Below are 26,711 nucleotides of genomic sequence, written 5' to 3' on the forward strand. Positions count from 1 at the left end.
ACCTGTACACTCGGGCATTTATACAGTTCTCTAATCAGCCAATCATGTGGCAGCAGCATAATGCAAAAAAATCATGCAGATTCAGGACAGAGGTCAAGATCTCCAGTTAATGTTCACATCAAACATCAGAATGGGGAAAAAGTGTGATCTCTGTGACTGTAACTGTAGCATGGTTGTTGGAGCCAGATGGGCTGGTCTGAGTATTTCAGAAACTGCTGATCTCCTGGGAATTTCACACACAACAGGCTCTAGAGTTTACACAGAATGGTACAAAAAAACACTGAGTGAGCAACAGTTCTGTGGGTGGAAACGCCTTGATAAGAGAGGTCAGAAGAAGATGTCCTTGCTTTGAGTTGCCAGGAAGGATACAGTGACTCATATAATCACTCTTTACAACCGTGGTAAAAGCGCCTCAGCATGCACAAAACTTCGAACTTTGAGGTGGATGGGCTACAACAGCGGAAGACCACATCAGATTCCACTCCTGGCAGCCTCAGATTCTTGTTCTTGGCTGCCAGGAGTAGAAGTTTGATGTTTTGTGCATGCTGAGATGCTTTTCTCCTCACCACAGTTGTATTGAGTGATTATTTGAGTTACTAGGAAGTATAGACTTCTTGTCAGCTCAGCACAGTCTGGTCATTCTCCTCTGATCTCTTTAATCACCAAGGTGTTTCAGCCTGCAGACCCTCTACTCACAGGATGTTTTTTGTTTTTCACAAATGACTTAGATATGTTTGATTGTGTCCATTTTTAAGCCATGATGTGGCATGATAGGTTTTCTTAGGGTAAAAAAAACGGTATGTAAGTAACTATCACAGACTTAATGCTACAAGTTGTTGCATGTATGGTGCTGTGCCGCAGGATGTCCTTTTCTGTGGGAGCAGGAAAAAACCTCAGTGGGACTGGAGTGAAAATAAATGGGAAGGAACAGATTTTTATTTGAGCAAGTAGGAATGTGTACATGCGTAATAGTAAGAAACTCTAAGGAAAATACTTGAGAAACAAATAGCGTATTACATGGCGTCACACAATAGTATTCTAGCTCGAGTGCCTGCACATTAAGCAGTAGAGAACATTTGAGAATGATGTCCTGATGAATTTGATATGTAAGTAATAAAACACTTTGATGCATGCTATTATAGGGAAAAAAAAAAAATCAACAACAGGGTGGTGTGCCATGGCCCAGTGTAAAGCATAGTTATTGTTACCACCCTGAAGTGTTTTATTCCTCTTATACCACATCATTCTTTATTGAAGAAGAATTATTTATTAAAGAAAGATATCCTTTTATAGTTATATGTAATCTTGTAGAAGATCCAGGAAACAAGTTCCTTCCTGTTATCAGTTATGGTAAAAGTTATAAACAGTTGCTTACTAGCCACTTTTTTACTTTAACTTTTTAGAAGTTAACAGAAAGTTAAACAGCTCATCATTTTACTGCAAAAATCACAAAACCTTCCATCATGAAGACCCCCCTGTGAAGCTTTACCTCCGACTGTTACTGTAAAGTGCTGATACTGGTGACTCCTTCCATAAAGGCAAATAAACATTTTCTTATGGAAATCGTACATTATATGTACTGTTATATATTTTTGCTTTTTTTTTTAAATAATTATTATTAGGTTTAGATTATGTGGCACCTCCACCATACAAGTCCCTGTTATTTATCTGTTACTACAGAAATGTTAACATATTGGAACAGATACATTAATATAAAGCTGTGATCTGAATAATCAGAATTGAGAATTCAACAGTGCCTATGGTATAATGGCAAAATATGAATGAGTAGTGTTAGACTCTTAGCCTGGCTGATAATAGTGGCAGGTGTTGTCACTGTGTATTTTTACATTTTAAGTTGTATGGACATTGGACTGAAAGGGCTGGTGGCCTAATTGGACCAGGAAAAAACAAGACACAAAAATGAAAATATTGGAAAGTACAGTGCAGGTCAGGAATAAATTTGTACCTTGAACTTTTAAAATATACAAATTTGTAAGTTTGGTAAACCATGCCTTTATGGAGCTTGCTTTGTGCACAGGGGGATTGTCTTGCTGGAACAGGTTTGGGCCCCTTAGTACCAGTGAAAGGAAATCTTAATGCTACAGCATACAAAGACATCCTATAAAATTGTGTGTTTCCACCTTTGTGTATGTGGAATAATCACAAAACCTGATGTGTTTTCTTAGTTAGCCTGTATAGTTGTTCAAGCAATTTTTCAAATTCAGTCACTTGTGGACCAAATTTGTGGAGGTCAGAAATAACAAGTAGGAACAGTATACACCTGATTTCGCTTGACAGGCAGTATGCAGGTATCTGTCATAACACTTGAAAAGACTTGAAGTCAAAAGCCTGACATAACTGGCTTACAAGAGAAACGACAAGAAAATCTGTGTGATATTTTCTGTCATGTTCTGATGAATTAGGTTTATGGTGCTCCAACAGGTTAAAAGGGCTAGTTAAGTCAAATTTGCATTAAAATGTTAGCTAGCTTCACAATGATATGCCCTGGTCTTGTTTATGATGTTAATGTTGTTCCAATAACTGTGTAGATCTTATAGATTAGATTTTATATGTAATGTGCAAATTATGCATAAATTATATGTAATATAATTTCAATAGCCCTTACAGGCATTGTTATGAGAGGTTGTATATGGAAATATACATATCTTAAACAAATTCCACAGTGTTCCAGAATAAATGAAAATACAGATGTTATAAATGTAGAGCAGCCACTCTAAAGGCAGCCGCTAGTAAGATAATCAAATTCAAAATTACTTAAAACATTGGTATATTGTTTGCAAGAGCTAGTTTGGCAGTCGGAATCCGAGGGCCACCACTCCACAGAAGCTTGAGAGTCCAGTGGAAACTTGTACCTGATTAAACAAGAACAAATCATAATACAACACTCGATTGTTTTTTTAAGCATATTAATCAAAATTGGCCAGAAGTCATGTTCTATACAGTTTTTAAGGTTTGAAGGTAGGAAAAATGTAGCATAAGACAGAGACTTACCTGTAACTTCGGTTTACTCGAAGCTGCATGATCTCTGCGCCCATAATCAGGTACTGCTTGCCAATTTCCAGATTTGATGAGGTGCAAGTTGCCTTCTTTACAAAGCTGACCTCAGATGCACCTGACCTCGTAATGTCTAATGACCCTGTGGTGAAGAAGTTGAATTGGAATTTGAAGATTATGTGAGAATGTAATTTCATAGAAGATGAAGCCAGAGACGTGTGCACCTACCTTTTTCAATGACGGATTCCACATTTGCGTTGTATGTCAGAAAATCACCTTCTGCTTCAGCTGATGTTATTTTCACTTTTAAAACTGGGAGAAGGAAATAGTTTCCAGAAGCAGTTACTTAAAATGTCTGACTACAATTTCAATGATGTCAAACCTTTATTAACCTTTTCATTACTTCTGCATATGTTAATTGAGTTCCATGGTTTACTGACTGAGTATTTACCATATTTGATGTTGCCTTTGCACACGTCACGTATTTTCTGTTCAACAGTAAGAGTAGGGTCAATGCTGGCCTTGACGTTGCAACATTCAGCTGTGGAACAGGAGGGGCAACAGACAGTTCGACAGTGTGTATAAACCTTTTTTATTTACCATGATCTTTATTAGTCAGAACTTATACTTAAAAATATAACAGAGCTTGTCAGTGATAGGGTCTCGTTAATTTTTTGTATTTGAATTTGCTTTCTCTAAAACAATAATAGTCACACAATCTGTTGTAATTCCAAAGGCGAGTTATGGAAGTGTGTGTGAGGCTTACCTGCCATGCACTGACACTGATCTCCATCACAGAGACGGAGAAGCCTGCGGCTCTGACTGTAGTAGAACCTTGTACACTGACTGTCTGTAGACAAAAACAAGTATGGAATGTTTGGAATATTTGTCATTATAATTCAGTGCATATTACAAGGTATGTTCCTGATTCTATAATTTATGAGTCTGAATGGACCGCAGGCCCCCTTTAGAGACACACTTTACCTGGATCATGATACTCATACACTTTGAAGACAGAAGCACTGTTCATGCCAGTTCTAAACACCTCCTGAATACGGAAGCCCACACAGAAGAACTCCTCTGAGGGTATCTATAAAACATACAAGAGGTACTATGCAGAATCAACAAATGTTTACTCATCAGTATTATTACTTAATGTTTGTTACTAATTATCCAAAGATCATGAGAACTGATACTCACGGAATCTATCTGGAGAATCACTTGGTTGTCTGTTATTTCATAGTCAGAAATACGACTCTCGAGTCCATCCCTAAACTGCAATATGTGCAGCGAATAAAGAACGGTTAAATTTTTTCCTCATATACTGGAGTTCAGCAGCACTAAAGAAACTCGTGGATGTCTCTCACCCTTTTTAGGTCCTCTTGGATTGGGCTCACACCAGTGGGCAGATTAATTTCCATGACTGTGTGACCTGCCTCAGTCTCAACCTCATTTTTATGTGGCTTATATCTGTGAAATAAATGTTACTGGGACATTGTTTCAAGCATTTTTCTACATTTTTCTATATGGATCGACATAATACCATGTGCTTTAAAGCACTAAAGAAGACACTGTACACAGGCTTGTTTCTATGGCTCTGTAAGACAGCGGTGTAAGCAGTTACTTAGGGTCCCTGAGCCACCAGGGGGCACCGTAATAATGCAGCCATGTTTATTTTGTAGTAATATGTTTTGGCCATAAGGGATGGTAAGATTATGTTGTTACCATGGTTCAGGCTTTTGTGTTATGCAGCTTGAGAGATATAATTGGAGCTAAGCAGATGTCAGTTAGGTTGCCCCAAAGGTTCAGAAACCTTTGATTGTACCTATTAAAATGACCACATAATGTGCTGTTCTGTAGAATTTACAGCTGTGTACTCACTTGGCACAGGCAACTATCCGCGGTGAGAGAAGAATAGGATCTGGTGAAATAGAAAGCCATCTTTAATTAAATGGTACTCATTTCTAAAGGGAAATGCTATCAACTATCATTACATCAGCATACCTCTTGAATTTGGGTTTCGGGGATGAACATCTATTGCTATGTCAAAGTTGCAATTATCGTTGTTTTCTGTCGTTTCATAATACACTGTTCTCAACTGTGAAAGAAAAATCATAAGCTAATGAACTGTCTGGTTTTAATGGACACACACATATATACCCATGGACCCTTCGGAGGACATAAGGACTGTGTTAACAATATATAAAATTACATTTTTATGGACTTCTTAAAGCCAGTCCTCAGACAGAGAGAGAAAGAAAGGAAATAAAAGAAAAGGAAGAGAAAGATTAAAAAAGAAAGAAAAAAATTATTACACCCATGTGCCTATCAAAAATAAATAACAGAACACGGTAGCAAAACAGGCAGATATTTCTAGATAATTTAACAAGGACAAAGTGTAACCTACAAGAAATATCCCACTGTGGCTATCAAAGAATATTTGATATTTGCATGACACTCACATTAGCAAATGACACCCCTGTGCTGTATCCTGTTTTCAGTATAACATCATCAGCATGTTCTACCTTTTCAAAATAACAGGTCAGATTGTTATTCTGTATGAATAAATACACGTAAGAACAGAAATTTCAGATTAGTGAATCATATCACAGACCAGAGGAATCATACCTTAAGGGGTTTGCCCACAGGGTTACTCTGCATCAGAATAACACGGCCGATACTGCCTTTCTTCCGGTATGTCACGTCAACCTCCATTTGTAAAGTGGCTCTACGAGCTAAGATACTGTACTTGGTCAAGGCCTCCAGTGTTAGAAGAGAGTCCTGGTGATCAGAGCAATAAGATGCTTAAGGTGCATTAGAGATAAGACATTTTAACACATCATACATATGTTTGTGTATGAGAGGGCTGTAATGGGCCTTGATTTCCTGTCATTTTCCCATAGATAATCTAATCTCAATTTAGCAAAATGTCTTATTTGCACAATTTATATTAGCCTGTGCTTGCTTTTATTTATGTTTAGCCATGTAAGCATTTTGCATGGCCTATTTCTTTTCTTCGTTTGCATGGCATACTTTTTCTTTTTAATGTGGCTGTGTACCTGAGTTGAGTGGAAACCTCCTCCATATCGCTGATCATCAGTGAGCCACTGGATGATCGGCTTGGCATATGTTGTGTCTCCTCTGAGTAAAGTGTTGAGCAGCATATAGACAGTGGTCTCCACTGACAGTGCAGAGGCCCTGTTTGGCTTTAGTGGGTCCCGAGGGGCCTCGTTCTCCTCCCAAAAGCGGACAGTTACTGGGTTTCCTATATATGTATGTATATATATGTATATGTATATATATATATATATATATATATATATATATATATATATATATATATATATATATAGAGAGAGAGAGAGAGAGAGAGAGAGGGGTCCATAAATATCTGGACAGTGACACAATTTTCATAATTTTGCATCTGTACACCACCACAATGGATTCTACACTTCAATTACATCTTGATTGCTTCATTTTAAATCCACTGTGGTTGGGTACAGAGTCTATACACACACACACACACACACACACATATGTATATGTGTATACATATATGTTATATATTGTATATTGACACAGTGACAGTTTTTAATGTTGTAAATTTTAGTTTGGAAATTACTCTTCACCTTTAATTTTTGACTCTTTTTTAAGCTGATTATAGAGTGCGACTGCATGTCGGCTGTTGAGGTCAACAAGCGTCAGGGCGTACGCTGCTATGGCTCTCACATATAAACTTTTCACCTTTGTCGCTTGTAAGGACAAGTAGTGTGTCGCCTTCTCCACAGCATGTGCATACGTCTGGTGAAACAGATATCTTCAATGTTAGCCTGCTACATATGAAATACTACACTGTACTATTATATAACTGGTATCATAATAGATATTACTGTGTTAAACCTTTTTAGTGCAGAGCATAGTAATGGCGGAAGAGAGTGAACTAGAGATAAAGCATTCTTACCTGTAAGTTGGACTTGGGAACTGTCAAGGCATTTTTGATCCCAATTACTACAAACGATGTGAGAAACACAGACTGTTCAGTGACATCTGCTCCTGCACCCTTGAAAAATTGAGACAACACAATGTATACAATATACTGTATACACATTTAAATGTTATATATATTTAGTTTATCAACACCTGACCATCACACCCATATGTGTTTGTTGAACATCCCATTCCAGTTTAGTTTCTCCTTGCTGTTATAATAACCTTCACTTTTCTGGGAAGGCTTTCCACTAGATTTTGGAGTGTGGCTGTGGGGATTTGTGTTCATTCAGCCACAAGAGCATTAGTGAGCTCAGGCACTGACGTTGAGTGAGGAGGTCTGGGGTGCAGTCAGAATGTCAGTTCATCCCAAAGGTGTTCAGTGGGGTTGAGGTCAGGGCTCTGTGCAGAACACTTCAGTTCTTCCACTCCAAACGCTTTGTGTGCAGGGGCATTGTCATGCTGGAACAGGTTTGGGCCTCTTAGTTCCAGGGAAGGGAAATTGTAATGCTGTGGCATAGAAAGACATTCTATACAATTGTGTGCTTCCAACTTTGTGGCAACTGTTTGGGGAAGAACCACATATGGGTGTGATGGTCAGGTGTCCACATACCTCTGCCCATACAGTGTATATGTAAATAAATGTAATTTAAGTATGTTTGTCATTAAGTTGCTCTTGCAGAAAAGGTTGATGAAGGTCCAAGCTTATGTTTCTACCAAATGTTAATGGATATAATAACAGAGACAAAAAAAAAAAACAAACTACTGTTATAAATAAGAAAAACAATCCTGTGCAGAGGCGGCTCGTGTCAGAGGGCTTGCAGGGCTAGACCCCCGTCTTAAAAAGATTAAAAAGAAAATCAGCATAAGGTTTATGTCACAGGTGATTGCTTGAAGACTACACGGGAAGCCCGTGGAGAATGTTGCTCTTTGTTTGTCCCGCCTGGACACACGGATTCTCTTTATGATGATTGGTAGATCTCTCAATGGGGTGGAACCTTGTAATGAGCTGCCAATCACAGAAACACTAGTAAACATGACTGACATCTCAAACTCAAACATACTGGTGTCAATCGGGATCACTTGGAGCCTGCCATAAGTGTAATTTGTAAATATTGTAAATGTACTGTAAGTATAAAGTTCTGTTTGATTATTTGCATTCATTTCTTAAATTTGTTGTTTATTAGTCTGGCTAGCTATCCGTTACTTCCTTCTTCAGCTAGCAGCTTAGCTGCATTTTGGCATGGAATGGCAGACTCTGCTAATGTTGACTTAATTTTAGAAAAATGGGAATACCATTGAATATCAACTTAAAAATGAGAATACCATTGCCATGAAGGGGTATACTTGGTCTGCAACAATGTTTAGGTAGAATGAATGCCAGGACCCAAGGTTTCCCAGCAGTAGCTCCTCTGTGGGATTGGACCAGCCGGGCTAGCTGTCGCTACCAATTCGCATCAGTGAGCAGTCATCAACAGAAATCAGTTCTCAAAGTGTGTAATATTTTGCCCCTATATTATTTACATTTTTTTTTACATTTTACTTATCAAGACCTACAGATTATTATTATTATTATTATTATTATTATTATCATCATCATCATCATCAATGAGACCTCTGGATATAATGTATTGGTCAACAGTAATAGGTTAATTGTCAAGCTATTGATAGGTATTAGATTTTAGCCCTTCTATCCAATATCACCACCAGCCTCTGTCTTGCTGAGAACAAATCTTGTTAGATTTAATCCCAAGTTAAATATATACACCAAAGTGTGATGAATGTACCATGAGCTTGATAGGCTTGTAGCTGGATATCTCACTAAAGGAGCCATCTGGGTTCTGACACTTCGTAATCAGCCAGCGGACAGTACCGGACAGCACATCGTGATCCACTGTGACATATTTGTCCACAGAAGCCAGAGTCTTCACCACCAGAGCAGTCAGCCTGTACAGGAGTTCAATTCCAGTGTGTTTAATTGCAGTTGAATGCATGTCAGTCTAGTTTGGATTGTAGCACTAAAATTAGGGGCATGGCCGCAGAAAGAGTATGATATATTGGGAAACTTGGGAAACCTTCAGACTCATACTTACCATGTGCTCGGTCCTTTGTTCTTCCATATGCTGAAACTGTTCTCCAGCTTTGCCTTAAATGACATAACACTGGTGATACCTGGGAGCAGTAGTAGATGTTGTTAAATTCATCTTTATAGTAAGGACAAACCAGTTTCAATGTTTGGCTGTACATTATTAAGTAGTACAGTGTAGTAGTACACTGTAGTAGTACAGTGTAATACAGATGAGTGACAAAGTAAAAAAAAAAAACAGTGGCTCTATTATAGTCTGGAGGGCAATTTGCTGCCATGGTTTGGGTTCACTTGTCCCCTTAGAGGGAAGAGTCACTGCAAATCAATACAAAGTTTTGAGTGATCACCTTTATCTTGTTATGAAATGTTTCTATCCTAATTGGAGCAGTCTCCTCCAGGATCCGTCCCCATCCACAGGGCCAAAGGGCTCACTGAATGGTTTGATAAATATGTTGTAAATTATATGGTATAGCTTTCAGAGTCACTAGATCTCTACCCAGTTGACGTCTATGGGGGATGTGTCAGATAGTGCTCTCACCGCCATCATTAAAACACCATATGAGGGAATATATTGAGGGACATCACTCCAGTACAGTTCCAGACACTTGTAGAATCTATGACAAGGTGCAATGAAGCTGTTCTTGTGACTTGTGGTGGCCCAACACTTTAGTAAGACAATTTATGTTGGTTCTCCTTTAATTTCTCACCACTGTTTAAGACTTGGTATGAGTGCAACAGTAAAATCAAATAACCACGGTCTTAGATCTTCTAAAGGGCTCTACACCTACAGATATTCAAATCCTAATGCAGTGCACCTTCAACATAAGATAGTCTAGATAGTAGACACGAAGGTTTTATGTCTGGTCTAGTATAAAACATGACCTACCCTCTTTTAGCTTTCTCTTTAGAAGAATGCTGTTTCCAAATTCGCTTATCTTTCCCCACTGTTCAGACTGCTCAATATAATCATAAACAAAGAAGATGGGAAGAAGACCCATAAGCTCCACCTCTCCAGAGCCTCTGGGCAGGCTAGTCAACTGCATGATCCCTTTCGGGTTTATAACGATAGACAGTAACTCTCCCAGCACCTCACCTGAACAGAGAAAAGGTAGGATAGTTGAATTTTCTTTGACTTGGTAATAGTAGCAAAACTGAAACTTTCAAAAAGTGAAAAGCAAAACTTCTAAGAAACCTTTAAGCTTGACACTGCTGGCTAAAGACTTTTCTTTCCTAGACAACTCACCGTTTACCGTTAGCAGACGTTCCACAGTGGACTTGGGCACAATCTTTGGAGGAAGGGAGTTTCTGAGCTCAATACGTGTCACAGGTGTGCCTGATGAAAAACAGCAAGGTTTTTTTGTAAGTAGCCTGGCATTACTACTTGACATGTTCAAGTTACATCTTTCCAGAACAAAAAGGAATTCATATGAAAGCTCTTACCATAGATGCCATTTGGATCAATCCTGTTTCCAACAAATATTTCCTTCCTAATGCCCTCTGGCTATTAAAAAAATCAAATCATTTGTCAAAAAATATTGCATTGTAGTATGTGTATATCTACACAAGCAACATGGGAGGAAAAAGAGTTACACCAGCAGCTTAGGTATTTTCAGAAATATTGAAAATATGGATATGCAGACCTGATGGCCATTTAAAATAAGATTTATAAAATTCTTTTAACCTGACGAATGCTTAATGCTCTCTTACCACTACTCTTAGTGTCTTGATCACCGTCTCACTTCCCCACCTGGTTGTAAGAGTGAAGCTGAGTTTATGACTCCCCACTTCTAATGCCATGATGAAGAACTGGACAAGTGCCACAGAATGGCCCTCAATCGTGCCTTTGTTAAATTGTCGGTAACCTTCATCTGTCAGAAGAGTTCCACCAAACACACACACACCCTCTGATGCCGACAAAGTTACACTGTACTGATCATTGAGAGAGAGAGAGAGAGAGAGAGAGAGAGAGAGACCCAGAGATGGGTATCAGTTATGAGTGGGCCATGATAATACATTCGAATTATTTTTGAAGGCACCAGAAATCTTATAAACCCATTCACCCCAAGAATATTTAAAACAATAAACACAAATAAAAAGCCATTAATAAAGGAGATGGAAATCTTACTGGTGTATCTGCATCATACTCATTGTAGACGGAGCCCTTGAGCTCGATGTGCTCCCCACGCACCATAGAGTAAGGCAGCGGCACATCTACACTCACTGCCTGCTGAACTGATACTTGCAGGGGATCTGCGACACATATTCCTGTATTGTGGTGCAAAACGTGATACATCAGCACACAGCATCAAAAATAACAAACCTCTTATATGGAAGACCAAACTGTGTTTCATCTGCTAATTGTAAATTCATTTGTCTCTCATGTCCCTAATTATTAGAGTTTTGCTGGTACAGTATTCCCTCATTTACTTCCTGATGGTGCTAATACAAAGCAGTTTCTTTATCTCACCATTGTTGAACACCCCAACAGCTCTGACCTCCCATGTAGTCAGGGAATCAGGAAGACCTTTAGTGACTTGTACCCATCCAGACCTACAAGGTGTTTTGTTCAAGTTTAAAATTCAGTGTAAAATTCAAGAACATTTTACATGTTAATGTTAGAATGTTCCCACCTCTCAGTTTCATGTTCTTCCCACAACCAGCTCTCTGGAAAGTAGCTGCGGACCTGCTCTGTCTTCACATCAAGCAGAAACTCTATTTCTGCACTCAAATGAGACATGGCATTTATTTCCTGCTTTTTAACAAATCTTGCAATTTAATTTTACAGTATTTCACATTTGTGTAAAACTGAAGTTTTTTATGGTTCCAAGCAGCCAGCGAATACCTGAACGAGCAAGGGTGACACCGACACTTTCTTTCCGAAGCTTTTCAGCAAAGCTGCAACATTCACGGAATGCTATCTTACAGGGTCTGTGAGGGGTTTGTAATTTCCGGGCACGATCCACGCAGGTCTCCAGAGTTGGGCTACTGTCAGTTCCTTCCAGGCAACATGGTTTAAAATGTCCGTATTTTTTAGCTGCAGAGAAGAAATAGTTAATTTTCACATATCTACAAAATCTCAGTAAGATGACTCTAATATTGTGGATACCAACACAAAAACCCACCATTTTCCTCTAACAATTCATTCAGAGGGAGAGCAGAGCGCTTTTTCCGGACAGCAGTCCAGGGCGTGTCAGATTCAAACTCTGATCAATGCAATAAAGCAAAGTTATATTTTAGTGAATGTGACTCTTCAGTCCTGCCACTCCTGAGTTCCTGTTTGCTGAATTTTTTTGATGATTTACATTTACAAAATTTCCCAATATATGAGTTTGCAACTAAATTCAGGTTTTTAATTAATACTTGCCATTTACTTCTTGACTTCAAAACAAAGCTTACAGCTTAACTTTACAGTATGATGCCAAACAAACAAAGAATACCTGAACGAGCGAGAATAATATATAGATACCAGCACAAAAACCCACCATTTTCCTCCAACTTTTCATTCAGAGAGAGAGCGGAGCGCTTTTTCCAGACATCAGTCAAAGGGGTGTCAACTTGGAACCCTGATCAGTGAGATGTTAGTAAATGTACAATCCTATGGTAAGCCATTTATCTTTCAATCATATACAATGGATATAAAAAGTCTACACACTCCTGTTAAAATGGCAGATTTTTGTGAAGTAAAAAAATGTAACAAAGATAAATTATGTCAGAACCTTTCCCACTTTTAATGTTCAATTGCCAAGTATACAAATAAAGTGAAAAACAATCAGAAACTTTTTTTGGGGGGGGGGGGGGGAATGAAAAATAAAAAACTTAAAAAAACATAAACATTACAACGTAAGTGTGCAAACCCTAAACTTATACTTCGTTGAAGCACCTTCTGATTTTATTACACCACTCAGTCTTTTTGGGTCTATCAGCATGGCACATCTTGACTTGGCAATATTTTCCCACTCTTTCTTGCAAAAACATTCTAGATTCGTCAAATTGTAAGGGCATCGCCTGTGCACAGCGCACTTCAGGTCACCCCGCAGATTTAGATGGATTCAGGTCTGGGCTCTGGCTAGGGCATTCAAAAACATTGATATTTTGGTAAGCCTTTCCTTTGTTGATTTGGATATATGTCTTGGGTCATTGTTGTGCTGAAAGGTGAAATTCCTTCTCATCTTCAGCTTACTAGCAGATGCTTGAATGTTTTGCACTAAAATCGACTGGTATTTGTGGTACTTGATAAAAGAACCCAGTTTTGGCTGAAGAAAAGCAGCCATAAAGCATGATGCTGTCACCGCCCTGCTGTACCGTGGGTATGGTCTTCTTTTAGGGATGTGGGTTTTTTTTTGTGTGCCAAACATATCTTTTGGAATTATGGAAATATTATAGGGCTTCTGTCTAGCAACCCTACCCCATAGCCCAGACATGTGAAGAATATGAGAGATTGTTGTCACATGCAGAGAGTAATCAGTACTTGTCAGATATTAATGTTGCCATTGGCAGCCTTCCTGGTAAGATTTTGTCTTGCTCTTTTCTAAATTTTGCAGGGATGTCCTGTTCTTGGTAATGTCAGTGTGGCGCTCCATTTTCTCCACCCCTCTGCTTTTTGATATCTTTCAACAAGTGAAATGCCATATAGGCTTTGCCAGCGCTTTGCAGACCATGGCTTCAGGAGTCAGATGAAACCTAGATGATGTCAAGAAAATCTTACAGAAACAGCTGGCCTTCATTTGGGGTTAATCAGAATAATTTCACTGATGACAACTGTGTGATAATTACTTTTGAACATGAGATTGAATGCGATTGGTTCATTCTGAACCCAGCCACATCTCCAATTACAAAAGGGTGTGCACACTTACGCAACAAGGTTATTGTAACTTTTTTCCCCCTATTTTACCCTAAAATGATTCTGATTGTTTTTTTCACTTATTTTTTATATGTTATAATTTCACATTGAAAGTGGAAAAAGTTCTGAAATTATTAATTAATTTCATTTTTTTACTTCACAAAAACCTGCCATTTTAAAAGGGGTATGTAGACTTTTTATATCCATTGTAACTGTAACATATGACAAGCTGTTTTAGCTTTTAATCATGGCTTTCTTGATATCAGGAATTTGATTTCTACATGTGAAAATTTTATTTCCACTAGTGAAAATTCAATTTTTTATATTAAAATTAAATTTTTTACTAGTAAGAATTTCATTTTCACTGTAATTTTTTTTACTGCAAATTTAATTTTTTGCAAATTATGGTGAATTACATTTTTACTAGTCTGAATTGAATTATCACTTGTACAAATTACATTTCCTGACACCAAGAATTAATTTTTTAATGGAAATTGCATTTTATTCTTTTTTAAGCCATTTTTAAAAGACAAAACAGCTTATATTTTAAAACATTGTGAGGCATACGCAAGCATTTTAAATTGTTTTTAGAATTGTTAACAAGTTTTGCAACTGTTTAAAAGAAAGTGCTTCAAATTTGTCCAGGGTGATGTGCACAAGAATTAAGCCATACTGTTTCAGATTTAAAGTGCAGCAAAACACTTTGGCAATGGTGGACTTAGTTTTTGGGCAAATTATGAGGCGAGTCAGAATAATTGAAAGAAATTGTAAGCAAGGCAGCGATGGAGGCCTGCGTGATGTTGGTATTATTAGTTCTCTCATTGCTAATCTACGTTGTACTGAGCATTATTTGAGCCTGGAAATGTTCACTTTATTGTTTGAGAGTCTGTGTGCATTACAGTCTTCCTTAACTGTTGGTGCGCCAACTGCTTCATACTCTGCCCAGTGTGGTAGCACTTCAAGAACCAAGACTCAAAACATAAGAGACCATAAATTAATAAAAAGAATCAATAATCATGATAAATAATCATGTTTTCATCTTATCCTTTGTCAATCCCTAAATTTTTTGAACATGATGCAGTCTTGGCAACCCTATATATTTGGCTCCCACAGGCATTCAGTGGGCCACTAAATAAATTTAAACTAGTAAGAATTAAATTTTTACTAGTGGAAAATATATTTTCTCATGTAAAAATTTCCTATCAACAATTAATTTTTCATTGGTAAATATTCAGTTTTTGATATCAGAAATGCAATTCTTAATATTTCTAATCAGATTTTCACTAGAAAAAAATTGTTCCTGATATTGAAAATAAAATTATTGATATCAAAAATATAATTGTTATTAGTTAAAATTATATTTTTGCTAGTGAAAATCACATTTTGCACCAGTTGAAATTTAAATCCCATTTGTGGTAGTAAAAACATAAATTACAAATTTCACTAATGAAAATTCCATTTTTACTAGTGATAATGTAAATTTCACATGTGAAAAATATATGTTTACTTGTACAAAACACAATTTTACTCGTGATAATTGAATTTGTACTAGTGGAAATTGAATTTCAAAATTTAATTTGCGATAGAGAGAATTAGATTATCACTGTAGTGAAAATGGAATTCCTAATATAAAAAATGTAAATTTTACCAGTTAAAATTAGGGTTGTGATATCAAAAATTAAATTTTTGTTTGTCAGAATTATATTCCTGATATCAAGAATTCAATTTAGACAAGTAAAAATTTAATCATCACTAGTAAAAATTCAGTCCTCTAGTAAAAATGTTTCCATGTAGATGAATAAATTATTCTGACTCGCCTCATAATTTGCCCAAAAACTAAGTCCGCCATTGCCAAAGAGTTTTGCTGAAACAGTATGGCCTAATCTTGTGCGCTTCACCCTGGACAAATTTGAAGCACTTTCTTTCATACAGTTGCAAAACTTTTTAAAATTTTTTAAAACAATTGAAAATTCTTGTGTGTACATCACAATGTATTAATGTAATACATGTAATTCATGTAAGCTGTATTGTCTTTTGAAAATGACTTAAAAAGAAAAAAAAAAGTCAGTAGATGGTACTTGGTGTTGTCTCTTTAAGAAAAGCACAAAGCAAATGATTGCCTTCTTCATATTCACATGCAAATCATGCTCATTAATGTTAGAACATGTAATAATTCAATTCTTAACAGTGTAAATGCTATCCTTACGGTAAGAATGCAATTTTCACTTGTAAAAAAATTAATTCTTGATATCAAGAAATGTAATTTGTACATGTGATAATTCTGACTAGTAAAAATTAAATTTTTACCCTATAATTTGCAAAATAATGTATTTGTAGTAAAAATTTAATTTTCACTAAAAAAGGTAAATTTTGATATCAATAATTGAATTTTAACTAGTGGAAATAAAATTATCACACGTGGAAATCAAATTCCTGATATCAAGAAAGCCATGATTAAAAGCTAAAACAGCTTGCCATAGAAAACGTAAAAATACAGTTGTTACTAGAAAAAATATTAATTTTGACAAGTTAAAACTTAAGAAGAGATATCTTAAAATTCTGACTATTAAAAATTGTATTTTTACCAACAGTATTTGAATTTATACTAGTAAAAATTTAAGTACAACATGGTACAGTCCTGGACTGCTCTTTGCTGAGTATTTACTTATGTTTTTTTGCACAAATTTACCAGTGGATGAGTGTGTATCTGAATTCATGTTTTTTAGACCCGACATGCCGTTTACTTCTTGACTTCAAAGCCAATCTTAAAGTTGAACTTTATAGTATGTCAAAGTTTTTGTGATGCCAAGCAAACAAAGAATACCTGAATGACCAAGAGTGACCATACTCTCATCTTCTTTCCGATGATTTTCAGCAAAGATGCAGCATTCATGGAAAGCTATCTGACACATTTCATCATCGTTTTGTAATTTACTGCTACGATCCCAGCAGCTCTCCTGACGCACACTACTGTTAGTTCCCAGCAGGCAGCATGATTTATATTCATCATATTTTTTGGCTGCAGAGAAGAAATAGTTAATTCGGTTTAAATATATCTACAAAATCTCGTTAAAATGGCTCTAACATTATAGACACCAACAGAAAAACCCACCATATTCCTCAAATCTTTCATTCAGAGAGAGATTGGAGCGCTCTGTCTGGACAGCAGGCAACTTCTCGACTGTAGAACAATCTTACAGTTGAACTTTACAGGATGTCACATTTGCATAAAACTAATGTTTTTCATTACGCCAAGCAAACAAAGAATACCTGGATAATGAGGAAGGACCGGACCCCGATTTTCTTGGTTATGCTTTTCAGCAAATTTACAGCAGTCTAAGAAAGCTGCCTTGCACTGTTTGTGTTGAGTTGAAAGTTTCTTGGTTGCAGACAGGCAGGTGTCTAGAGCCAGGCTGGTGTTCATTCCCTTCAGGCAGCATGGTTTATAATAATTGTATTTATTGGCTGCAGAGAAGAAACTATTTATTCAAAATCATTTGCTTTGTTTTTTATTCACAGTTGTGCACAGCGCTCATAGGAGTTGTTTTTATTGAAATGCATTCTTAGGGCAGCTTTACATACATATACGTTTACAGTTATGGGATTGCACAGACATACTATTGATTCTGTACGAATGGACCAGAGGAAGTCTGCATTTACTTTTTATGATCAAAAAGGAAAGGCCAGCTGTAACACAAAGCTTATTCAAAGTTACTGACCCTGCCCCCTCCTTGTTCTAAATACCAAGAGTATGTAATGCTGCTGTTAGAAGGCATTCAATAAATAAATCTTCCATGAGATAACATACTGAGATGGGTTCTAATAGTTTTGATTAATCAAACTAAGCACACGTTATAGCTGACCATATTCTTGCATCTCCGTGACTGAAAGAGTGGAGCGTTTGGGTCTGACCACAGCTGTGCAGGTATCATCTGTAAAATAAAGACAGCTCCTTTACTAAACACAAATCCTAGAAAGCATTTCCTTTCTCTGTTTGCTCTTCTACTTTAATTAAAAATTGGATGGATTCCCTTTTGAGTCTGGTTCCTCTCAAGGTTTCTTCCTCTTGTTGTCTCAGGGAGTTTTTCCTTGACACTATCACCACTGTTGTATTCATTAGGGATCTAAATATAAATCTAGATTCCTGAATTTAAATGGAATATTTACCTGTATCGAAAGCCTCAACATTTGCATTTGTAAGAAATGTCAGTCCAGTACGGCTGAAGACGTCAGCATTATTTCGGCCTCCTCCTCCTCCACAGCCCAGGTCACTGTGCTCAAATTGCTGCAGTACCTGTAAAAATGACACCAGCATAGTATAAATACATACATCATCATCATGATCATCATCATCATCACTGTCATCATGAAGCATCATCCATAACTAGCATTCACATGACCCTCATAATTATTTTTGTGAAAATTATCAAAAGCTGCTTTTGACAAAAGGACATAAATGGAAGTGCACATATTGACCTTGTTTAGTGGGTCTTTATCATTGGCTCTGAGGTTGTACAGGGCCGTGTCTACAGCTGACAGTGCCACCAGGGACTTTTCATTTGCACTCTTAGTCTTTACTGACATTGTAAGCTTGTCTTTAGGTTTGTAGTCCCTACCTCGAGCTGCCAGGTTCACCTTAAACAGAAGGGAAAAAAATCAAGAATCAAGCAATTCAAAATAACTCTGCCAAGGTATCTACTGTGTGTATATAGTAATTTGTAGTTCGTCTTTTAATCCTCTTCATAAAATCAGTAAAGCTAATGATATAATATGGATTCTATTATTTACCTCTAAATTATTGACACATTTGGCCTTGACACTGAACCACACAGAGTCTGCAACCAATTCAGCTCTCTGCTCTCCAGAAAGGATGTAATAGACTAGCAGGCGGGCAGATGGCACCATGTTAGACGTCACCTTAAAGTTGATGCTCTGGACATTATCAGTTACCCGCTGCACTGTGGCAAACTTTACCACTTTCCCCTTTGAAATGATCTGTGAGAAAAATAGACAAACAAGCAAATGAATAAAATAATACAATTACTTCACTTCTTTACCGGACAAGTCTGGACATCTGATATTTGACAGTCTCTTACCTGGTAACTGAAGGTCTTCAGTGGAAGATAGTCACGATAGTAAAAGTTGATGTTGATATTGGCATAGTCGTCTACCTCAAAATCTGAGGCATGGGAAGGTAAATTGATATACAGATAGCGGTGATTGAGAGACTTGTAGGTCACGGTGCTGAGTTTAAGTTGAGCCTGGCTCACTGATGGATATTTATGATCATCTGTCTCAAACTGAAATACAAAATTATTCAAAAGCTCATGATGTTACATGGTAAATAAGTCAAGATGCTTTGAAACATTGATTAAAAGGTTTCAAATATCATGGAAATCCTTTCTGTTAACCTTAAAAATATTCTTGATTTTTTTGCCATCTAAATTATTTATAAACGTGCTTATAATTTTGAATAAATAAATAAGTAATAATTAGGGTTTGTCATTTGACCGGCAGGTCCTATTGTGCTCCTCGATGGCTTTTATAGGAAAAAACAACAACATTCAATTGTTGTTAATTAAAACAAAAAGGCAGTGTAATTGTATGATAATCCTGTATCAAGCTTTGTTCACTATAGTATTGCAAGGGTTTACTCACAGTAAATTCAGCTCTTTCAGCATTATGTGGAATATTGCAAACAAAATATGCAACACCATCATTTTTGGATGTCTGTGTGATTTCATTTTGATGTCCCTGAAATTTGAGCTCTTCCTGTTCATTATTATTGTTAGTTACTATTGCTCTTGCTTTTACTGGCACACCTCTCACTGATTCACCCAGTGGATCCTTCACCAAAACCTAAAAAGAGAAAATGAGCAAAAAGCTAAAGAACTGCAGCAGATCCAAATAGATATGTCACCAAAAACCAGCGTATATGTTCTTCATTCACTGAAGTAATTTATTAGCTCTTAGCTGACATGACTTACTCTGATGTTGTATGGTAAAGATGGCTTGATGTAAGGAGGAGTCGCAATCAGACTCAGGGTAAACGGAGAATGAACAAACTTCACATTGGATATAACTGCCTCCTGGGAGATACCACCTAACGATGAGCGAGAAATCACACTTGCAGTGGGGCAAAAATGTAAAAGGACAGCAAAGATGCCATGCATTTAAGTATGCAGATAAAAGCAGATACTACACACACACACACACACACACACACACACATATATATATATCTATATATATATATATATATATATATATATATATATATATATATATATATATATGTGTGTGTGTGTGTGTGTGTGTGTGTGTGTGTAGTATCTGCTTTTATCTGCTTTTATCTGCTTTTACACACACACACACACACACACACACATATATATATATATATATATATATATATATATATATATATATATGTGTGTGTGTGTGTGTGTGTGTGTGTGTGTACATGTATGTATGTATATATACAGTACTGTGCAAGTCTGAGGCACCCTATTTTTTTAGTACGAACTTTGTTATAGACTTTTATGTTATGACTTCTACATTATTGATTCAGTACAAAAACATTTTAGATTTCTAAACATTAGTTTTTCAGCAAAAAATTAAATGTTACAGAAAAATTTTGTATGTCAGTAAAGAAAGCAGCAGGTTACATAAGAGACACTTTTCAGACAAAAAACATAATGAAGGCTGTCGGGTTTTGCTGCAGAAATAAGAAGCAAGTGCGACAGTCAAAGTCTCCAGAAGAACTGTGGCTGCTTCTGCAAGATGCTCAGTAACACTTACAGCTCATTTCCTTATAAAACTACACACACTGTACCTGAGACTACTATTTATTTTTAAGCAAAGTATCGTTACACCAAATGTTGACTTTGTTTCATTTATTACTGTTTAGTGTTCTTTATAGTATTTTTTTAATGTAGAAATTTAATTTCATTATTTTTGAAGGCATCTTTGCTCTACAGCATTTGCATGTGTGTAAGACTTTTGCACAGTACTGTATGTGTGTGTGTGTGTGTTGTGTGTGTTGTGTGTGTGTGTGTGTGTATATATATATATATATATATATCTATATATATATATATATATATATATATATATATATATATATATATACACACACACACACACACATCAGCCATAACATTAAAACCACTGACAGGTGAAGTGAATAATGCTGATTATCTCGTTACAGTGGCACATGTCATAGATATATTAGGCAGCAAGTGAACAGTCAGTTCTTGAAGTCAACGTGTTGGAAACAGGAAAAATGGCCAAGTGTACAGATCTGAGTGACTTTGACAAGGGCCAAATTGTGATGGCTAGATGACTGGGTCAGAGCATCTCCAAAATAACAGGTCTTGTGGGGTGTTCCTGGTATGCAGTACCTACCAATAGTGGTCCAAGGAAGGACAACTGGTGAACCAGTGACAGGGTCATGGGCACCTAAGACTCATTGATGCACGTGGGGAGTGAAGGCTAGCCCGTGTGGTCCAATCCCACAGAAGGGCTACTGTAGCACAAATTGCTGAAAAAAGTTAATGCTGGGTATAATAGAAAGGTGTCAGAACACACAGTGCATCGCAGCTTGCTACATATGGGCCTGTGTAGCTGCAGTCCGGTCAGAGTGCCCATGCTGACCCCTGTCCACTGCTGAAAGTGCCTACAATGAGCATGTGAGCATCAGGACTAGTCCATGGAGCAAAGAAAGAAGGTGGCCTGGTCTGATGAATCAAGCTTTCTTTTACATCATGTGGATGGCCGGGTGCATGTGCGTTGCATACCTGGGGAAGAGATGGCACCAGGATGCACTATGGGAAGAAGGCAAGCTGGAAGAGGCAGTGTGATGCTCTGGACAATGTTCTGCTGGGAAACTTTGGGTCCTGGCATTCATGTGGATATTACTTTGACATGTACCACCTACCTAAACATTGTTGCAGACCAAGTACACCCCTTCATTTCAACGATATTCCCTAATGGGCAGGATAATGTGCTCTGCCACACTGCAAAAATTGTCCTGGAATGCTTTGAGGAACATGACAAAGAGTTTACGGTGTTGACTTGGCCTCCAAATTCCCCAGATCTCAATCTGATTGAGCATCTGTGGGATGCGCTGTGCAAACAAGTCCGATCCATGGAGGCCCCACCTCACAACTTATAGGATATGCTGCTAACATTTTGGTGCCAGATACCTCAGCACACCTTCAGAGGTCTTGTGGAGTCCATGCCTTGAGTCTGAGCCATTTTGTTGGCACATGGGGGCCCTACAGAATATTAGGCAGGTGGTTTTAATGTTATGGCTGATTTAATGTTATGGCTGATATATATATATATATATATAATGTTTCCCCTCAAAAAGTAAAAAAAGGAAAAGGAAAACACATGTACCATTTTTATATGTGCATTAAAGCATTTCGTGTTAGTTTCTTTTTGTCTTTTTGTGCTGTTTTTGAGATGTAGTGGGGGTGGGAATTTTGCTGAAACACAGCAACCCTCCCCACAAGCTTCTGCAAGCTGTTCTTAGAAGCTCCACACTAAAGTATAACCCTTACGCTCACACTCCTTTTTTGTTTGATGCATTCAACTAGTCCGAAGCTTTTCTGCCATACTTTCTTTAAAAAAAAAAAGAAAAACAATACTAAATTTTATATTTGCATAAAATTTTATATTGGGTAACACCCCTAATATATACAGTCAGATCCATAAATATTTGGACATTGACAAAGTTATTGTTTTTTTTAGCTAGCTACTACAGTGTATTGGAGTTGGAATTAACTAATGAATATGAGTGCAGACTTTTAGCTTTAATTTGAGGGTATTTATATCCAAATCAGGCAAATGGTGTAGGAATTGCAGCACTTTTTTTTAGATGTGGTCCCCACCTTTTTACGGGACCAAAAGTAATTGGACAATTGGCTGCTTGGCTGTTCCATTGCCAAGTGTATGTTATTCCATTATTATTTCATTTACAATTAAGCAGATAAAAGGTCTGCAGTTGATTTCATGTGTGGGATTTGCATTTGGAATCTGTTGCTGTTAACTCTCAGTATGAAGTCCAAAGAGCTGTCATTGCCAGTGAAGCAATCATTCGACTGAAAAATCAAAACGAATCCAGCAGAGAGATAACAAAAACATTCAGGTGGCCAAATCAACTATTTGGTCCATTCTTAAAAAGAAACAAATGCACTGGGGAGCTCAGGAACACCGAAAGACCATGGAAATGACCATGTGGTAATTGAAATATTCCTTTCTTTTCTTTTAATATTATTTCTATGCGCCTCTGGAACATGTGTATGGCTGCCAATGCAACTGGTTCTCTAGTATGTATTGATGTTGTGACTGCTGACAAAAGCCGCAGGATGAATTCGGAAGTTTATAGGACTATATTATCTGCTCAGATTCAGCCAAATGCTTCAAAACTCATTAGATGGTGCTTCACAGTGCAGATAGACAATGACCCGAAGCATAATTAATTTCAACTCCAATATACTGTATATTGTTTCTACCTAAAATAACAATAACTTTGTTAATGTTCCAAATATTTATGGACCTGACTGTACATTATATACAGTAAGGTTGAATCACAGCTATGCTGATATTCAGTTTAACAGCACTCTTGCTCCTGTTATAATTATTGCTTAATTAGTGCAATACTTTTAATATACCCACATGTGCATGGGGAGAATATGTGAAAGTCTATGCAGACAGTAACCTAAGGCAGTAAACCCTCCTTTTACTTACAATGTTTCTAGAGATGTCTCTGTCACGTTAATTACCAATGAGAAAATCAAACGTAATCAGGTTGCAAGACTGACCAGTAGACTCTTTTAGCAAAACAGCCACACGGAGGAAATGGTTGTTCATTTCCCACAGATCCTGAGGCCCAGAATCTAGCCTGGACAGAGCCCGCTTGATGTTTAACACAACCTCCACTTCACCATCATACATCTGAAATAGCAAATAACCTCATAAAATTCATGTAGTTGCACTGTTTCTATTTTTAATTACATTGTTCATTCATAAACATAAGATTAGAGGATTGCTGTCACCACCTTATAATATCTTAATGTTGATGGAATCATGACCACATCATGATTTTCGATGTATCCGAACCTTATGTAGACATCTGATGAGCTGACTGGTTTCCCACTGACATATCTGCAGTGAAAAACACAAATCAAACTATTAGAATAATTATTAGAATAAATATTTGCTCAAGGTTCTTTTGGATATTAAACAGTTTTTATCTTCCTAAAGAAGTCCAGCATGGAAACCTGTCTGATAGGAAAACAGAGGGAACCTTTTCTTCTAACAAATCTCTACGTAGGTTATATAGACAGCATACAGTTAATACTCAGTTTGCCAAACAGAAAAAATATATTGTTTGTCTATAATGATATGGTAATATAACATTTTTGGGTACACTGTCTGGTGTGATAGCAGTAGATTCAGTGGACCAGGGAAACACACTTGGCCAATATCTTCAGTTTGAAGGCTTCAAAGTTTGCTGTGCTGACATAGTTTGCTTCAGGCTGGATGCGGACTGAGATGCTGGGTAATACTGAGAAACAAAAGTTCACCATCATTTACTACAAGAGGAACAGTCTACACAATAATCTAAATGTTATATTTAACTGTAAAGTGGTAGCTACCATATTCTTTGACCTCGAATTCAGCCACAGCAGTTGTAGTGAAGTTAGTAGCATAAGTTGCCTCGATTTTCCAGACCCCAAACCTGAGAATGGATTATTATTTTTATTATGGTTATTATTTGTGTAAGTAACAGGCTCACACCTTTAGCACAAAACACTGTCAGTGACTGATGATTAACGATGTACCAAAGCCACAAAACCTATTCATACTTAGGTTTCAAGGGTATTTTGAATGGTGGAAGCAATGGTTTCACACCAATGATGTCATTCATCTCAATAACTTCCACTTTGATGCCATCTGGGTCCTATAGTACAATAATAGGTGTTCATATTAGTATATGCGGTTAATCCAATATCAGACATGAATGTGGGGAAAGAAGCTCACCTTGAATGTGAGAAAAACAGGTCTACTTGTCTTTCTCAGCTCCTCGTTCAAAGAGTACACTCGCACCTCAACTGCACAGCCATAACAGTGAGAGAAATACATGTACACACACACTGATCTCTCTCTATGTTTCTCTCACATTCATGTTCAGTTACAAATATGACACACACTATTCCCAGCACTCACCTTGCTGCTCGGGTGTGTATAGTGGTTTATCAGTCTGGATAAAGAGAAAACCATTGTCGCGAAAGACTGGGATTCTTACGTCCTTGGTGAAGGAACTAGATATGGCCTGCAGGTGGAGATGAGTGACCTCTTTTTCAATGTTTGAGAAAATCTGAGGGCAAAGAGTAAACCGTATTAAAGCTGAGATGCTGGGAAATACTAAGAAGAATTTTTTTCTGCTGTATCACAATATATTATGTTCTGCATTCTTGTACTCAACTGTAAAACTTAAAAAACATATTATAATAATATAAGTTATATATAAACATATGAATGATATATGAGTATCTACAGAGCTTCTTCTGTCAGTGTGAATGTTGCTCAGAACAGTTTCTGCTGTTAATAGTATTAGTAAGTGGCACACCATCATATTTCAAAGCTAGATTTGTGAAGCTAATGACTCACAATTTTGCATAAACCCAGTTTAAATATAACAATATACCGTGGCATTATTCAATGTAAAATGGCTTTGATTTAATCAGCATTTTAAAGCAGATGAATGGCGTGTATCAGTGGTACCCGTAGAGTAGCTGCAGCTTGGTAATTATTTTTGGCGTTGAGGTTGAGAGTCTGAGATGCATAAGTTCTGCCTTCAGAGGCCAGATTGTCTTTAAGGTAAAGATTCACTGTGGTTTCTTGGTCATAGTCAAACAACTGCACCACTACAGTCTCTGACGCATCAACTCGCAGAAGTCTGGGTGCCGTGATGAGGTACCTAACAAAAGCTGAATATTAATCTCAGTGCAGTAAGAAACTCCGAAACCAATATTCTGCATCTCAGTAACAATAAGCTTATTCCCAACAATAGATTTGGTGCACAACATGTATTAATCTTCAATAACAACAACAACAACAACAACCACAACAATAAAAATAATAATAATAAACTTTCATTTGCAGTAGCAATTGCCTTTTTTAAATTGAATTTTTTGTTGGAACTCTTTGTTAATAGACAATAATTTACAGTATACACTTACGTTCTCTCCTGAGCTTCAGTCACTGATAGCACATGTATAATGCAGAGCAGAAATAAAATGCCCGTCATAGTGCTGTCTTAGATCCACTTAGTGAAAGATAAAGCTTAGAGCAACAGTGCTGCTTTTTAACTTTCTTTGCTTGTTTTCAGTTAATCATGAACCAGAGTGTCTCATTATGCAAGAACTACCAGAAAATGCAGCTAAAGGGGTGACTGCGTGGACCTTGGTCGAAATACCACACAGTGAAACCCAAAAGTAGGCTCAATGAAATTATTTAAATGCTGTAACATACACATCTCACAATATACGCTTGTCTCTATTCTCTGACGTGTATATAATAATAATAATAATAATAATAATAATAATAATAATAATAATATGAAGAAGAAGAAGAAGATTCTTGTTGTTAATGTTTTTGTTAGTTTCACACATCTTCAGTAAGTGTAGTGATCATTTAAGTTTGCAAGGTTTTGTACCAAAAACAATGCTTACATGTCCAAAATAATCTAATGTAAATGTGGTTCAGTGG

General features: G+C 37.0%; 1 protein-coding gene across 2 annotated transcripts; it reads right to left on the bottom strand.

The window, feature by feature from the left end:
* Positions 1-908: 908 nt before the first annotated feature.
* Positions 909-26,338, bottom strand: c5 (complement component 5). Of its 2 annotated transcripts, XM_026940113.3 has the most exons (46): positions 26,183-26,338; positions 25,725-25,920; positions 25,167-25,317; positions 24,981-25,051; positions 24,806-24,900; positions 24,596-24,678; positions 24,414-24,504; positions 23,996-24,101; positions 23,759-23,891; positions 19,916-20,031; positions 19,587-19,787; positions 19,025-19,228; positions 18,717-18,923; positions 18,405-18,563; positions 18,096-18,222; positions 17,792-17,860; positions 17,199-17,393; positions 17,041-17,109; positions 16,753-16,947; positions 12,571-12,651; positions 12,211-12,291; positions 11,931-12,122; positions 11,719-11,806; positions 11,556-11,638; positions 11,214-11,353; positions 10,796-11,017; positions 10,529-10,589; positions 10,332-10,421; positions 9,975-10,181; positions 9,096-9,174; positions 8,790-8,949; positions 6,977-7,075; positions 6,645-6,816; positions 6,075-6,280; positions 5,644-5,796; positions 5,478-5,540; positions 5,020-5,113; positions 4,897-4,936; positions 4,383-4,485; positions 4,216-4,290; positions 4,000-4,105; positions 3,782-3,865; positions 3,467-3,556; positions 3,244-3,327; positions 3,013-3,157; positions 909-2,873 (listed from the first exon to the last, which is right to left on the bottom strand). In XM_026940113.3, the coding sequence occupies exons 1-46, from the start codon at positions 26,248-26,250 to the stop codon at positions 2,735-2,737; spliced, it is 5,673 nt and encodes a 1,890-aa protein (XP_026795914.2). In that variant the 5' UTR covers positions 26,251-26,338; the 3' UTR covers positions 909-2,734. The 2 variants fall into 2 exon arrangements, with proteins under 2 accessions (XP_026795914.2, XP_053084712.1); XM_053228737.1 differs by lacking the exons at positions 24,414-24,504; positions 24,596-24,678; positions 24,806-24,900; ... (2 more) ...; positions 25,725-25,920; positions 26,183-26,338 and adding an exon at positions 24,367-24,390.
* Positions 26,339-26,711: the final 373 nt, after the last annotated feature.

The sequence above is a fragment of the Pangasianodon hypophthalmus genome, chromosome 24 (genome assembly GCF_027358585.1).
Source record: "Pangasianodon hypophthalmus isolate fPanHyp1 chromosome 24, fPanHyp1.pri, whole genome shotgun sequence".
Lineage (NCBI taxonomy): Eukaryota > Metazoa > Chordata > Actinopteri > Siluriformes > Pangasiidae > Pangasianodon > Pangasianodon hypophthalmus.

What these genes read in the sequence shown, in the direction of transcription:
- c5 (XM_026940113.3), bottom strand. Translation starts at nt 26,250, where the DNA reads ATGACGGGCATTTTATTTCTGCTCTGCATTATACATGTGCTATCAGTG. An exon ending in CAACATTAAGATATTATAAG is followed by an intron (nt 23,892 to 23,995) that starts GTGGTGACAGCA and finishes TTGCTATTTCAG; the next exon opens with ATGTATGATGGTGAAGTGGA. An exon ending in TCAGTGTCAGTGCATGGCAG is followed by an intron (nt 3,557 to 3,781) that starts GTAAGCCTCACA and finishes CCTGTTCCACAG; the next exon opens with CTGAATGTTGCAACGTCAAG.